The sequence below is a fragment of the Emydura macquarii genome, unplaced genomic scaffold (genome assembly GCF_026122565.2).
Source record: "Emydura macquarii macquarii isolate MOO-44397 ecotype Brisbane River unplaced genomic scaffold, CSIRO-AGI_Emac_v2 contig_2897, whole genome shotgun sequence".
Classification (NCBI taxonomy): Eukaryota; Metazoa; Chordata; order Testudines; family Chelidae; genus Emydura; species Emydura macquarii.
Window position 1 is genome coordinate 22,080,099 of NW_027133034.1, and position 15,749 is coordinate 22,095,847.

The window sequence follows — 15,749 nt, forward strand, 5'->3', positions numbered from 1 at the left end:
AAAAATAATAGGTGTTTGCTGCCAAGTTTTAAGGAAAGTTCCACCAGTTCAGTGGTTTGAGTCACTGGTGCAGCACCTGGAGCCAGAGTTTCCTGAAGCGTTAAGGCTACGGCTACACTGACAGCCTGCTCAGTCAATCCAGAAATCGACTTACTAAGACCACCTTTGCAAGTGGCAGTGCAGTGAAGACGGCACACAGAAGAGGAGCCCAGAAGTCAACGGGAGTTATGCAAGCTACGCAAAAAACTTGCATAACTCCCGTCGACTGCTGCCGAATCCTGGAGGTAAGTGTTAGACAGGGTCTAAGTCTTTTGAGAGTAGTAGCTTCTTCTGCAAGTGCAGAGAGACTATACTCTCAATTTCAGTTTCTTCAACTAGTTCAGTTCAATTACATTCATTTAAAGTTAAGAAACCACCTGGGTGTTGAAAAAGCAGGAAAGCTTTTTTCCCCCCTCCTCCAACCTATGAATAAAAGTTTGGTGAAGGAGGATGAGATCTAGTAGTTATAAAATCTTGAAAGACATGGTAACAAGAAACAATCAGTTCAATTCACTAACTACAAATAATACTTCCTTTGTTTAATAAATAAGTTTTAAATGCTAAACATGTTTTGATAAACTTATTTATTTATTGGCACATTTAAAGATTTATTTAATGAAAATATTTAAAAATGCCAGTTTTGTGCATTTTAAACTGCATTTCCATCCCAATAGAGCTTGACACAAATTGCAAGTAAAAAGCTAATCTAGTAAATAAAAACTCCATCATTCAGTTTTCTAACGTAACAAAAATCTAAAAACTAAGAATCTGAACAAATGTAAATTAAGCTATTTAACTGCTACATAAGTGTTTATAACTGTTAAGTGTGAAAGTTATATTTAGTTGTAAATCAACGTTTTAAAGGTTACCAAGCAATGAGAATCAATCTTTAGGAAAATAACTGAAAAGTACAAATGCAAAACAATTCAAATAGCTGATTAAAGTCAGTGATTTCAATCGCTTTGATTTAAATCAATACACTCTGGAACTCCAGGATCTCTGACATGAGTCAGACATGGGCCTAGTGTTGGAGCTAACAGGATCCAATCACCAACCCCCCCATCGATACACAGCAAAGCAGAACCAATATCCAAGAGAGGGAAGAGAGCATCTCATAGCATCAGGAAGTGAGAAATGTAGTGGTTATAAGCCAAAGGATCTGAATATATAACGATGCTCTATGTGACAAGCTTCACCACATCATGCATCAATTGTGGATTGTTAGGATACAATTCCTAGTGACATCTATTACAGGCAGCCCATTCTACATTTCTGCTACTCCAGCTAACAGCAGGAGATGCAACCAAACTAGCTTTATGCCATCATTTGAGAGTCTGGGTGCTTAAGGTTTAGCTCTTAAATCCAGGTTTAGTGCCCCGATTTAAAAAAAAAAAAAAAAAGTTCAATGTTCTCAAAGATGGCACTCTGTTCTATCTTATATTCACTTAAACACGAAAACCAAAGTCAAAGAGGTTCTGGATACTTTAAAACAAAGCTGTGTTCACTCCTGTTTAATCTCTGAATTAAAGATCTCGGCAAACAGTCTCAGAAGACAGAATGATCTATTTAGTCAAACATCCCCCACTTCGCACCCCTTCTCCCTCTCCCTCCCCCACACAAAAAACCTCAACAATCCCCTATCTCTCACACACACACACACACACACACACACACACACACACACACACACACACACACACACACACACACACAAAACGAAAAGACCTCTGACTGGGTTGAATGGGACAATTTTCCAGCCTGTAAAAAAGTTTTCAAGGAGGGATAAGGGCTGTTTATGCAAAGCTGAGAACCACAATGCAAAAAGGCAAAGAAATAAGCAATAAGGCCATAACTATTTTGTCCTCTACATCCAATTTACCTCATGCATGTATACTCTGTCTAGCATATAGTTCAAGACACAAGAGCATCACATTCCACACCAACACACAAACTAAGCTAGGGCTATGAGAAAATGACACTGAATTGGAAGAGTAGGCTAGTGTATTTATTTGAAGACATGTAGCCTGTCAAACAAACATGCAATTGTCTTGACTGATGAATGCATGGTGATCACTGAACAATACAAATTTTATTTGATTTTTGGAGGCTAGAAAATGGATATTTGACCAGATAAATGAAGATGGAAGTTTATCATAGTTTGTATATGTGTGTTATAGTTACAGCTATAGTTAAGCATATTCTTCTGGTGCAGAATATGATGCTGTGGAGCACGTGACATATTGTGAATACTGGCTGGAGAACAGCGTGTGCAGGAAGACTAGACGCATCTTGTTCTGATCCCATGTGACAATGCCTATTTCACTTGAAACATGGGAAATCGGTTTTATAATACGAAATATATCTCCATAGCATAAGCCTTCTGAAAATACTCTAATTTCAGTAAAGGTGCTAAGGAAAGATGTCCATAGCAGCTATCACAAATGTCACTACAATATCAAGTTGCCATTTCCATTTTATAGTACTTGAGACCATTTTTACTAGTTCAACGGTAGCAGATTGATTAGGTGGTAAAATGCGAGAAGAAAGTGTTTCCAACCCATTTGTTAGTTTTATATGTAGACAGAATTACGTGTTATATACAAGTTAAATCTATGATTCAATCATTAAAAACAATTTATTAGGTCGGTTTAGTTTGAGCCTCAGTACAATATTCAAGAACAAAAAACAACCTTGCATTAAAATGTCATCAGGTAATCACAATGAACTAAATAGGACATAGGCCGAACAATTTACTTGAAATTTTTACTGCAGTTATCAATAAGCTTAGCATTGTTCCCAGATGTTCACAGCATTGCAACAACAACAAAGAGGAGTAATCAAAACAACAACAGACAACATTAGCCAAAGAAGAAAATCCAAATATCAAAAGGGTAGACCAGTTTTAAATTTTTCTTCAAAAAGCATTTGCTGGGGGGGAATGGGAGGGAATCATTGTTTTAGAGAGCCAAAAGTCCATTTTATCATTAAATGCATTTTAAATTCAAATTCTGCATTACAAGTTTAACTACTTCATGTTTCCTCACAACAAAACTGCAGCTTTTTAAAAGAAAAAGGAATAGAGTTCTCATTACAATATACCTCAAACTTAAAAAAGTATAAGTGTCCATGTGAACTATATACTTATTAAGAGGAGAAAGTTACCAGCAAAAAGGTCTTCCCTGTCATCATCCAGTATGATTTCTGCAGGCTTTGGACCATTAGAGTTTGTGCTGATGTCTTCTGCAGGAAGACTGGCTGGTTCCGGAGATGATGGGCTTGACTGTTAAAAGGAACAAACAGTTAGGAGGCAAAGAACTAGCACTGTAATCTGTTGTAATCATTTTATGCATTGCCACATGACAGTCTCTCAACACAGAAAGCAACAACATGGAAAGGAAACCGAGTCAGCTATTTTCATTTCCTACTCCTAGTGGGATAACAATGAACAAAGGAAATGAATTAGTTCCCAACTTTTTTCACTTATTCTTCATGGACATAAAAAAAAAAAGAAATCAACCTTTCCCTCTTCATGATATGCATTTCCATAAGTTAATAAATATATTTTTATAGTTAATAAGATAGAACCAAGAACTGCTGTAGATGAATCCAGAATGTTTATTTACCATCTTCAACACTGAAAAATGTTTGAGCCTAGTTTCTCAGACTGCTGCACTCAGTTCCTTTTTGTAAATTTATGTGAAAAACAAACTGCAATTTAACCCTTATGAACAGTTGTCCAAGATATACAAATGTCTAAAAAATATAATCTATCTTTGAAGGCTCCAGATCAGTTATAAAAAGAGTAAAGGAATGAGTTAATTTCATTACAATTTGCAGAATAACAATCCTAAAGTGTCAAATCTGTGTCGACATGGAAGTTAAGCCTACCTCACAAAGACAAGCAGGATTTTAAACCTACTGTTGTTACCTATCTAACTTGTTTTTCATTCCAAAGCACATACGAAAGTATTGAACAATTCACAGGATTAGTGTTCACAGGTTAGCTGAGACAAACAAGAAAGCAATCCAGCTTCAGTACTGAAACCAGGACCTAGTTCTTCCATATCTGCAAAATTCACCTGCTGAAAAACCACACTTTATTATCAAAAGTTTTCATTTAAAAAGCCTAAAGAAATGCAAATTGTTTCCACTTATCTCAAAAGGTGTTTAGATCATCATTCAGCATCAAAGCTGGCATCACTCTGAACTATCACAATTCTGATTTGCTAGACATTTCAGCTAAAGGAACATACAATCAATATAGCATGTCTTGTTTGAAATTAATATGCATGCTCATTTAACTCAATGAAATGTGTCCATCATTTCAAGTTAAACTGAAGCTGCCACAAATTTTCTAGTTTGCTACATGTGAATCCCACAGAATTTAGGAGGATATTTTTAGCAGAAGCAGGACAGCCTAATAGAGTACACAGGTCCATTACTATAAAAATATTCATCAAAACTGAATCTATAGCACAAAGACCTTTGGTCAAGAAAAAAGAATCTAAAGAATCAAAATAGCAAGACTTTATACAGTAGCCAAGACGTCGAACAATAAAGCCTTGAAACAAATCAGACAATCTTGCCCATTTTGTATGATATTATTTTCAGGTAGGATATAAGAGAAAGTTAATTGATTTGTAATTTAGCCTTCTCTGGAGATACCATCTTGCAGGATTCTTACCCGGGTTTCATGCCTCCAATGCAAGTCATGTGGGAAATGCCCTACCTCTTATATTTGCTTCGGAGGGCCAAATCTTAAACTGATTCAAGAATACTGCCCTGTAGAGTTTGCTCCAACTTTGGGTTCCTTAAAGACACCCTACTCCACCCACATCTACCAAAACATATTCTAACCAGTACCTTACAAACATGCAGCAAGAACTCCACTAAACTCTAAGAATATAGGGAAAACCTACATAGGCTGGGGTTCCGTGCTGCATCTCCAAGCAACACAGCACAGGAGTATAAATCCTCCCAATTATAGGCTTCTCAAGGGGCCTGGACAAGCTCTGGAATAATATAGCGCAGCACTACCTTCACCACAGTGAAGAGACCAAGTGCCCACAGTATAATGCAGATTTTAACCCTCCAAATCAGAGATTGGTAGGTTAGTGACAATCCTGCAAGGTATATTCAGAGAAACAGAATAAGCAAATAGTTGTTTCTTCTGTAACAGATACTATCTAAGCAGAATTTTCACTCTTGGAGAGTAAGCAGCTTCAAGGAATGTAACAAAGGTGAAAAATTTAAAAATGGGCATAAAATGAAGGCAAATGCCAAAGAATCAGAAACAATTAATAGATTTGACTACTTCAATAAGGGACAGTCTCAGATAGTAAGGGTGGAAAAAGGCTAAACTCCCATTACATAAAATGAAATTCAGATTTCTAAAATCAGAGCAAGAATGCTGTAGAGACTGAATACAAATAGCGGAATTTAGTAACTACAGTACATACAGCACATAACCATGTAGTCACTATGCTTATGTATGCATTTTGGTTAAGGAAACCCATGACATGCTGTTTTAGCCAATTTTTACATTTAAAAACAAAAACATGTACTCCTGACCAAATCATGTTTAGTAGGATCAAACTCAAACCTTCCACTCCACTTTCCTACCACACAAAACCCACCTTCAACAGCCTCACCCTTTCACCAATGCGCCTTTAAACAAAAGGGTTTTGCACAACATCTATTAGGTCACAAATTAGAGCTATTTAAATCATTGGGAAGCTGAGCACTTCCAAAGAAAGGGGCCCTTACAGAGGAAGTTCTCTCATCAGCTCTCCTTTTCATAATGAGGGAAAATTAAGCTCAGGGTCTCTTACAATTGCAACAGTGACAATAGTGCCAGGGAAGACATGGCCCCCCATTTAGGAAGGTCCTAAGCAGTTTAAGGATAGGTCAAAACCACTACTACCTAGAAGTCCGTCTAGAAACCAAAAAGGTAGTCAGTGTGGCTCCATCAAGCACTCTGGATGAACTGAACTGCCATTAAAAGGCACTGTTTAACAAGCTGGTATTTCATCTAATAGTCTGCTTAAGTTTTGATAGAATTAAGATGTAGCCCACAGAGCGCATTGCCATAATCAGTCTCAAGGTGACAGACAGCAAGTTCCACAACCAAGGGAAACAGTTGAAATCTTCTGGCCAGGCATCCAGGATAAAAAGCATTCCTGGACACTTCTGCAATAAGATCATCCTAGAGAATATGGGCTCCAATTATCCCTACACTGTGCATATGATTAATGAATGGTGGGCAGACACATTCAAAGGGGTCATTGCCATCTTCCAGTTGGTATCTCCCAACCTACTAGCATCACAGTCTTATGTGGCTTGAGTTACAGTCATGTTGTTCTCATCTATGCCACAATTTCCTCCAAACACCAGCAAGCAAGGTATCATGAAGACAGTACTGCCTGCCCTATACTGACTGTACCCTATGTATGATCCTTCAGCTGCAGGCCAGTGAAAAATGTGAACAGCTACACTGATATGGCTCATTAGGAACAGTGTTGCATAGGACACCAATGCCAAATGAAATCAGAAAATGAAGTGCATTGCCCCAGGACCTAATCTGGGTTGAAATCTCTTATCAAGACCTTTCCACATTAAAACAAGAGAAAAGAAGCTTTGTAAGTTTGGGCATGTAGATGTGGAAAGAGGCTGGCATAGATGACAGAACTATTAATATGGCTATTGGTCACTTCCCAGCTACAGATGCCTGTTAAGATTCCACCCACCACATTATCCAAGGAAAATGGGAATGTCATACAATAGGCAGGGCCCCCACACTTTACTGGGACACGGATGCCCTGGGGGGCCCAGCCCAGGTTGCAACCCCCATGGGTATGTGTGTGGGAGGGGACCTTTGTTACAAGTTTGTACTGGGCCCGAAAAAATTATGCTTGGGTCCTCACAATAGGTACTGAAACCCAAAACTTGGGTGCCTAAAATTAGGCTCTTATATCCATATTTAGGCAACTAAGTATAAGTAGCCTGAAGTGCTAAGCATACATAAATCCCAGTGAATCCAAACTGGAGCATGCTCTATGGGGTAGAGTCCTCAAATAAGCCTACAGCCATCTCAGAAGGACAAAAACCATGAATTAGCCACATAGCTTGTACTAGAGGCATTGAACGCAGGGCTTATAATCCTGCACAGATGGTATCTAGACAGAAAATTTATACACTGGCCACTTGTGGTTAAATATCTCATGGCTCTGTTCAGAAAGGAGTAGGGATTAATAATTTGATTACATTCTGATTACAAAGAATGCCTTATTTCAGTTGTATAATGAATTTCTTTCCTGCTCTATAAACTGCTAGATAGCGTTAGTAGACTTCGTTAGACAGATGACATGTTCATCACAGATGAGGCTACATTTTAAGATGGATTAAGTATCTGTATATTTACTATAGTATCTGACTGCAAAGCTGTTTGAGTTTCCCTCAGTATGAAAGATATTAAATAAATCCCAAAACATAAGACAGCTAAATTAGCATTCAAGTTGAGAGTATATCTAAGTAATTTAACAGTAAAAGCTTGAAAACATTAACACCTATTAATCAAAGGTTTGTGAGCTAAAACAGTATTTGAAGGCTTCAAAATAACATTACATTGCAGTTTTGTATAAGATGAGCCCAAATTAGAACTGTACTGCCTTCAGAAAGATAAGTGTTATTCCTGACAATTATGAAGAGAGTGAAAAGTCCAGGTCACCAAACCTTTCAGAAGCTACAGTAGTGACTCAATATTTGCTGATTATTCAGTATTTTAAAAGGATGTAGTGGAGTTGGGACACAAGACTGTTCAATCTCACTAACAAGCCAAACTGCACACCCTTATTTGTCTGGTAGCATATTCAGTTTTTCCTGCTCTATTCCACTCCTTATGCTCTCTAGATTGAACACTTTCACTCTCTGCTCAATCTCTTGCTTATTTTGCTCCTGTAAATTTCAAGTAAAGCAGATGGAATACACAACAGAAGTGGAACTGATGTCTCAGAGCAGCATAAATTATTAGCAAAATCCTGGGGTGGGGAGATTTGAAGATTATTTGAAAACTGAGCAAGATTATATGGGGGAAAGACTAAGACGCAAAATAGCTTCAGTGGTTGTGCATGCATACATGCATAATGGGGAGTAAACAGCAACAGTGAGGAAACAGGTTAAAGATACCAAGCAGAAGGAGAAAACTGAAAAAAGACAGGATATAGGAGATGTTTCAATCTTTCTCTACAGGAGAAAAAAAAATAGCATTCAAGGAGGCAAAAGCACCAGGTATGGATCATGTCACCTGTCCTACGATAGAAGAAATAAATGGAAAACAGGAAGAGGGCAGAAGAGCAGTGTGTCAGTTCCTTTGGCAATACACAGTTAAAACAAATTTCTAAGTAGAAGACTCTGCCCTGGTCCCCACCCATTCCAACCTAAACTTGCAATTGAAAGAGTATATTTCCTCCTCCACTGCAATGTGAATCAGTTTCAGTGGAAATATATGCCTATAGATCTCTATCAAGAATATTATCTGCACATTTATTACTTTTATTATGGAAGCATGAATAGTGACTCCAATTACGGTTGTTTGGATTTTCAGTTAAAGCATGGATTAAGTCCTTTCATAAAAGATGAAAACAAGTGTGAATTGCCACCAAAACTGCACCACTTAATCTTAAAGTACAGATTTAGTTTTATGTAAAGTTACAATAAAACATTCAAAAGTTCAAAGGACTTGAGAATGGCTTTTTGAAATTTTATGGCTGAAGTCTCATGTTTTCTAGATTCTTTAGCTTAAAAATGGGGCTGTTTTCATAATTAAAACTTGAGTTAGAGGGACACCTAAACAGATATTCATAAAATAGGCTAGTTAAAATAAACAGTTGGCATTATTCATCTCAAATTTTGGCATAGAAGGCAATAGAAAATATTCTTTAGTAATCTATAGATCTAAACAGCCCAGGGACCTTTGCAAACTTAGTAACGCTACAGGTTACTGAACTAAATATAGCTCTTTACTTCCGATGTTCCCAAACTGTGGTCAATGAAGGACTACTAGATCACATAGTGCTGGCTCACCCCATTTTCAAGTGCTTCTTTAGGCTCTTCTATTATAATGAAGAGCCTAGAGATCTGTAAAAACAGATGGAAATAAGGAAGAGTCAGCTTAGCTATCTGTGTTCAGGACACCTGTTACACAGAAGAAGAGACAGGAGATGCCAGTCACCCAACAAGAGAAGAATGTCTGGGAATATGACAAATTAGAAGCAGAGAAGCAAGTGCAAGGTAAGAGAGAGAACAGGGTAACAGATACAAATAAGCAGATGAAGAGAAGCAAGGGAGCAGGTGGCAAGGAGCACCTATAAGGGATCGAGGAGGAGGGGAACAGAACAAACGGGAAGGGAGCTGAACTATAGTGTATAGGTAGATAGCAATTAGATTTTGAAAAATAAGCTCTTTATTGTAACAAATGTTCTAACAAAAAATTCCTAATATTACTTTTCCATGCAAGCAATTGCCAAAAGAATGATTTGTGATCCATGAGTGGGAGGGGAAGTAACCAAACCATTCTTTACTAAGATGCAGCCAGTACTATGAAAGAGTTTGAGAATCTCTGCTTTACTCTCTTTGGCTTATTAAAATTTTATACTTATAGTAAAATTGACCTCTAGCTCAGCTAGTTAAACAGTGATGTGGTGCTTGAAGTTTCTTAACATGCTTAAAATATGCGTGCTTCAGCTCCCACTCCCCAATAACTTTAAAGTGCTTAGTGCCCTTTCACCACTATACCGTAAAAACCTCCAAGTGTTATGGATACAGAGCATGAATACACAGCATGAAATTTAACAACATAAAAGGTTTTACATACATAGATCATACGGTTAATATATAAAACCTTTAATCTCTCGTATTACTTCAACATGTGACAATATGCCTTACATACTTCAGTATACAGTGATACACACAGAAAAACTGGAAGTGGGTAGAGGGACAGTAAAGGTTGTCTGAAGTCTGTACAGTGAATTTTTACATGTCAATATTGCTGTTTACCAAGGTCTACGAGGAGTAATACGGGCAACGTAAAGTTTCCTGACCTAGTAATTTTCACACTACTTACATTTAGTTTTTTAAAGTGTGATGTTCTAGTCTTATATAAGGTTTATATTATTCATTGAAGCAAATATATTTAAGTCAACAATGTTTGTTTTGCAGAGTAAAACTAAATAAGTTCACAGATGTTATAAAACATATTAAATCTAAATATGAAGCATGATATCTGATAAAGAGTTTCTCTCACATTTACTGCCACCAAACAGAAAACAGAAGAGGAAGGGCATGATCTTGTGATATGTGAATGGCAACAAAAAACAAAAGGTGAGAGGAAAACAAGAGAGGGAGAAGCAAATTTTAGTCATAAAAACCAAGAAAAAAAACAAATAGAAATAAACTGGAGTTTACCCTCCTTTCCGTCAGAAGCAAAGGGAAGGGATTTAAAAAAAAAAAAAAAAAAAAAAAAGGCAAGAACTCTTTCCTGTGATCAGCCTGCAGAGAAGCGAAGAGAAGAGCTTCAAGTTCAACAGACATCTACCAGCCAAATCAAGAGAGGGAGTCCCCATTTCTGTAGAATCCATGGTTAGCACTCAAGTAGTTGGGACTGCCTTCTTCCCCCATCAATTAGAGAGGAAGAAAGAGCATGTTTTCTCCTTCCTCAGAGTTATCCTGCGACTTTCACTGTGCCCTCCCACCCACCATCTTCCATCCCTCTTCACCCCAGTATCAGTGTCTGGCTGATTAATGTTTACTGAACACTATCTCCAACTACAAAAAGATACTCAAAGTTAGTTTTGTTTTATTTTTATTAAAAATAACACTCCTAGAGAGCCTAACAAATATTATCAAAGTGGGTACAAAATGAAAATTACCTGAACCACAAAATTTAACAGCATACATTTCATAACCTTTTAATACAGCAGCCTAACAAAGCAATAGCATCAGATGGGATCACGCTTTGGGCCGACCAATTTACTATTTTACACCACTGAAGTGTTTTAGGCACTTAGAGTACAGAAAAAGAGACACAGCTGCTGCCCTAAAGAGTTTACAAACTAGTTTCAGACTAGCTAGACTTTGTAGACTACATATAAAATTGAACTCTGTCAAAATTATAACCAAAGCCATTATCCCCCACATGTACCCCCTACCCCCAGAAAAACCTTCTGCATGTGAATGAACTGGATTCTTCCGATGTATCATAAAACCTTTTCATATGAACACTGGGTATGTGCGATTGGAAGGTTGCAAGAGGAATAGTGTTTACTCATATGTAAGGGGCGGGGGGGGAGGAGGGGGAAGAAATCAGAATTCTCAGGAAAATGTTATTAGGAATAACTTCAGACTCTCCTCCAAAACCTCAAAACAACACTTTTTTTTAGTCAGTCAGTTCAAGTGAATTAGTAATTCTTTTGATAAAGAGCTCTAAAAAAAGTCTCAATTTTTAAAATGAATTTTGTAAAATAAATATTGATATTTTTATTTCTACTCTACTTATGTTTATATGTTTCCTTTCAGTTAATCACTTTCTTCCAACTGACTACATAGAGAAACAGTGAAACAAACATACTGTACAGAGTGCTATAAAATGCACAATGAACACAAACTGAACTTTTGCCAGTTTTTCAGCTACAATAATCTTTAGTGTTATTTGCACCATAAGAGGTACCAAGCTTTCCATACAGAAATGTGAATTTCAAGTTAACTGTGTCCCTTTCAGACTGGGCTTTTAAACACCAAAAGATTTTGTTGCTGATGTATGAAGATGGATTAGCCATACAGTCCATCACCCCTCTCTTTGAGTTTGTAGTTTTCTTCCAAGCAAGTAAGAGTTACTTTTGTGTTTTAATGCAGTTCATCTAAAAGTACTAAAATATATACCGACCGATTAGTTTTTCAGTCTGATCAAACTGAATATTTTATATATGTACATAAGTGGGCCTACTACTATATTTTTTGCAGATTTATTTTCCTGGAAAGAAATAGTCTACAAACTGCATATATATACAAAGAAAAGACTAAACACTAAAACCCTAAAGAGATGATTCTCAAAAACATCTATGAGTCTTTTAATAGGTTTGAGAACATAAATTATTATGCTTTTGTTACAGGAAGACACCACTGGTAAAGCTAGATCACATATGAACTGAACACACTGACCCATTACTGTAAAGTTCAGGGGCAGGAAGCTTCCTTCCACAAAAACAGGAACACTTCCTCAGGCAGATATCTACATGAACAGGACATATGTAATGTCCAGCATTACAGTTTTCCAGGACCAGTTACAGAGGAGAAGGAAGCTAACACTTTACAGAACTTTTTTTGAACCTATGTAGACACTGCTTTTTTTTAAAAAATGTTCAACTGTATTTAATAGGGGGAGGAGTATTGCTTACAAACAAAGCAAGGCAGCTGTAGAACTTCCAATAGCTGCACAAAGCTTTAAGAAACTTATTTACTGAAAAATAATGTTAATTGTAGGTTTCATTAGCCCCCCCACAGATGCATCTCTTTAAGTAACCATAAGCACCATCCGCCAAAAGCGACAGATGACAATGAACTGCATCAAAAAGAAACTCAACACAGTGACAACCTCCCAGGAGCTGTTCAATACCAGTGTTAAAGGGAAGGAAAGAAAGAATTTTAGGGGTGGGAGTGTGATTATATGGATTCCTTGAGAAGGGCAAGATTTCGAGGGATGATTATTTTGGAAGGAAGTGGGCTATGTCTTCAGACCACGAGGGAGTGGGAGGTTACCTTCAGAGCACATGATGGAGACAGTGAAATATGGGGTAGGCAACATATAAAAGGTATGTGATGGTAGCCAGCAGGGAGACAGACATATCTAGGGGAAGAAAGCACATCTGGCAGAAGTCCGGCAGCCACGTCCGAGGAGAAGGCACGATTATCCGGGCAGCGGAGAAGGCGGGGGCAGGGCACGCCGGGAGCGGAGGGTCCCCGGGGAAGGGAGCTAAGGATGCTGGAAGCAGAGCGCTCTGGCAGGGGCTGACAGGTGACGGTTCAAGGGATGCAGACACAGCCCGCCAGGGATCGGGGAGGGGGGCGGGGCTGTCACCTGCTGTCACCCAGCGAGGGGGGGGGGGCGCAGGGGATCGCTCGGAGGACGCAGGGGCAGGTGGGGGGCGGGGCTCCCTGTCACTTGTCACCACAGAGCTGGCCAGAGGCCGGACCCGGTTTGGGGGCGCCGAGGCCCCGCAGACAGCGGCGGGTCAGCGCTCAGGGGCTGCGGGGCGCGCTGAGACCGGTGGCCGCTGCTCTGCCCGGCAAGGCACAGAGAAGGCGCCGCGGACCGGCCGGGCCAGCGGGGGGGGGGGGGGGGGGAGCCGAGCCCCGCCCCGCCTCTCACCTCCAGGGTGGACACGGTGCTGGTGAACAGATCCTCGCCGTCCTCCAGCTCCTCGAGCTCGGGCGGCCTGGCGTCCCCGAGCGGAGGGGGCTCCCTCTCTGCCGCCATCTTCGCTTCCGTACAGCGGGCGAGCAGCGACTCAGCGCGACTCGGTGGTGGGCTCCGGCTTCCCTCAGTCACGTGACGAACAGGCACCGCCCCCTTTAGCACGTGACTGGAGCGAGCGCGCGCGCGTCCGCCTTCCACCTCTCTGCCTCTGAGCAGCTGAGCCTGTTCGCGTGCTCGGCTGCCGGGGGTTGTCGGGAGCGCGCGAGTTGAGTAGCGGCGGCTGTTCTAGAGCGCTGGATGCTGAGTGGGCGGGGGGGGCAGCGATAGGCCCCGCCCCGCACTGCGGCGGCGCGTTCCGTTCTAGACAGGCGCGGTGGCGGCCGGGCCCCGCGGGACGGAACGGGACGTGCTGTCCGCAGCGCACCTGAGCGAGGAAGGCGGAGTCACCTGCGGCCTGAGCTTCCGGGTGCTCTCAGCTCGCGTGCAGCCCGCCGCCGCGCTGCCCGCACTATCCGGCAGGCGGGCTCCAGCCCCCAGCTGAGCCCACACACCTGGGCCTGCTCGTGGCAGGCCATGGAGAAGTTATGTGGGCACCTGCGCAGCTGCTTTCCTCGGCCTTTGCCGTGCACGTGGCCAGGGAGGGCAGGGCCGGGCCCCCTGGGCCGCAGCCATCGCCTCTCCCTTGGCGTCTGGGCTCCATGGCCCCGCCGCCGTCCCCGTGCCCACAACGAACGTTGGTCCAAACTAAGGGGCTGGCCCCACTTCCTGTGGGGGCATCCTGACCTGAGGCTAGTAGGCCCATGTTAGCTCTGGGGGAGGAGAGTTGGACCCTTTTGTGTCTATTGCTTAGTGATGGTCCAGCAGGTCCAGTGCTCACCAACCTAAAATCCACATTTTTTTGGTGACTATGAAGTTTCCTCTGCCCAGATTCTATTCAAATTAGTTAATTTACATAATTTATGCAATCACAAATAACCATCCCTATTCCCTAACTTCCCCCATACCTTCCCCTCCCTACTCCATTAGGTCATCAAAACAAAATAAGGACTGTTTAAACAGCTCTATCTTGAAGCTGGTTTCTAATGTGGTTGGCTGGAGTGGACCATTGCAAACATGACAGCATCCAGCTACACTCAGTTTGGGCTTCTAGATGCTAAACTCAGTTTGGGTTCCTCCCCAGGCACGAGTATCATCCTCGTCACCCACACCAACACTGTTAGTCTGAACATACTAAAACTGTCTCACCCGTGCAAAGTTGTTATGAAAATATACTAGCTTAAACTTTGCTATTACTGTTATGCTTCATTTTTTGTTTAAACCTGACAATGTGTTTCCCTCTGTGTAACTCAAAGATATTCTGACCCAAAAGAGTTTGCAAACTAAGGGCCCAATCTTTCAAGCACTTGCTACTGGACATAAGGGTTGTTACCGTGAATAGGTCCATCAACTTAACTGGAGCTCATGATTAAAGCTATTCAGATGCATAAGTGTTTGCAGGATCAGTTACTGAAAGATAGATTAAGTGATGGGACGCACTGGTAAGCCTACAAATAGAGGTAACTATACTTGTTTTATGGGGCGGGGATAATCAGGGAAATAAGTGGGATGTTAAAGGGTTTGGATGGTTGATGATAAAACTAATGATGTTTTTACTTGTATGTCCAAAATCAAAATATTAAGGCAAGAAGAACTCTACAAGACTGATCCAACTACATTATCTCTATACTGCTCAAAAGTATTTGTGCTAGAGTTGCCAATAATCATAATTTAATCACAAGTCTCCAGCTATTAGCTGGTTTCTCATGATCTCTCGCTTTTTCCTATCAGATGCGAATTTTGCCATTAGCCAAAATGGCTGCTGTTACTCATTACTTTCAATGGTACTGATGTTACAGGAAGTCTTCATTCAAGACAGCTAACATTACTATAAAGCGAGGTTGTCACTAGTAAAGAGGGCTATAGACTCCAATGGGGGACTAAAGCTGGGGTGTCTTCAGGGGAGATAGCCACTGGCTTATACTGTACTGGACAAGGAGCTATAGAGAGAGAGGAAAATAGGGTGACCAGATAGCAACTGTGAAAAATCGGGACAGCAGTGGGGGTAATAGGTACCTTCATAAGAAAAATCCCCAAATATCAAGACTGTCCCTATAAAATCAGGACAGCCTGTCACCCTATAGGGAAGCGTTGTAAGTAGGAGTTAGATTTTGAAGTAAAAGGAAACCCGAAGGTGGGAAGGAGA

General features: G+C 40.6%; 1 protein-coding gene across 1 annotated transcript in view; it reads right to left on the bottom strand.

Annotated features, from left to right (window-relative positions):
- Positions 1-13,660, bottom strand: part of SNX2 (sorting nexin 2) — a 48,400-nt gene extending 34,740 nt beyond the window's left edge. Inside the window, exons 1-2 of the mRNA XM_067568508.1 lie at positions 13,460-13,660; positions 3,202-3,319 (exon numbers count right to left, since the gene is read on the bottom strand). Of these exons, the coding sequence (XP_067424609.1) occupies positions 3,202-3,319; positions 13,460-13,567 (226 nt within the window). The 5' untranslated portion in view covers positions 13,568-13,660. The remainder of the gene's footprint in view (positions 1-3,201; positions 3,320-13,459) is intronic.
- Positions 13,661-15,749: the final 2,089 nt, after the last annotated feature.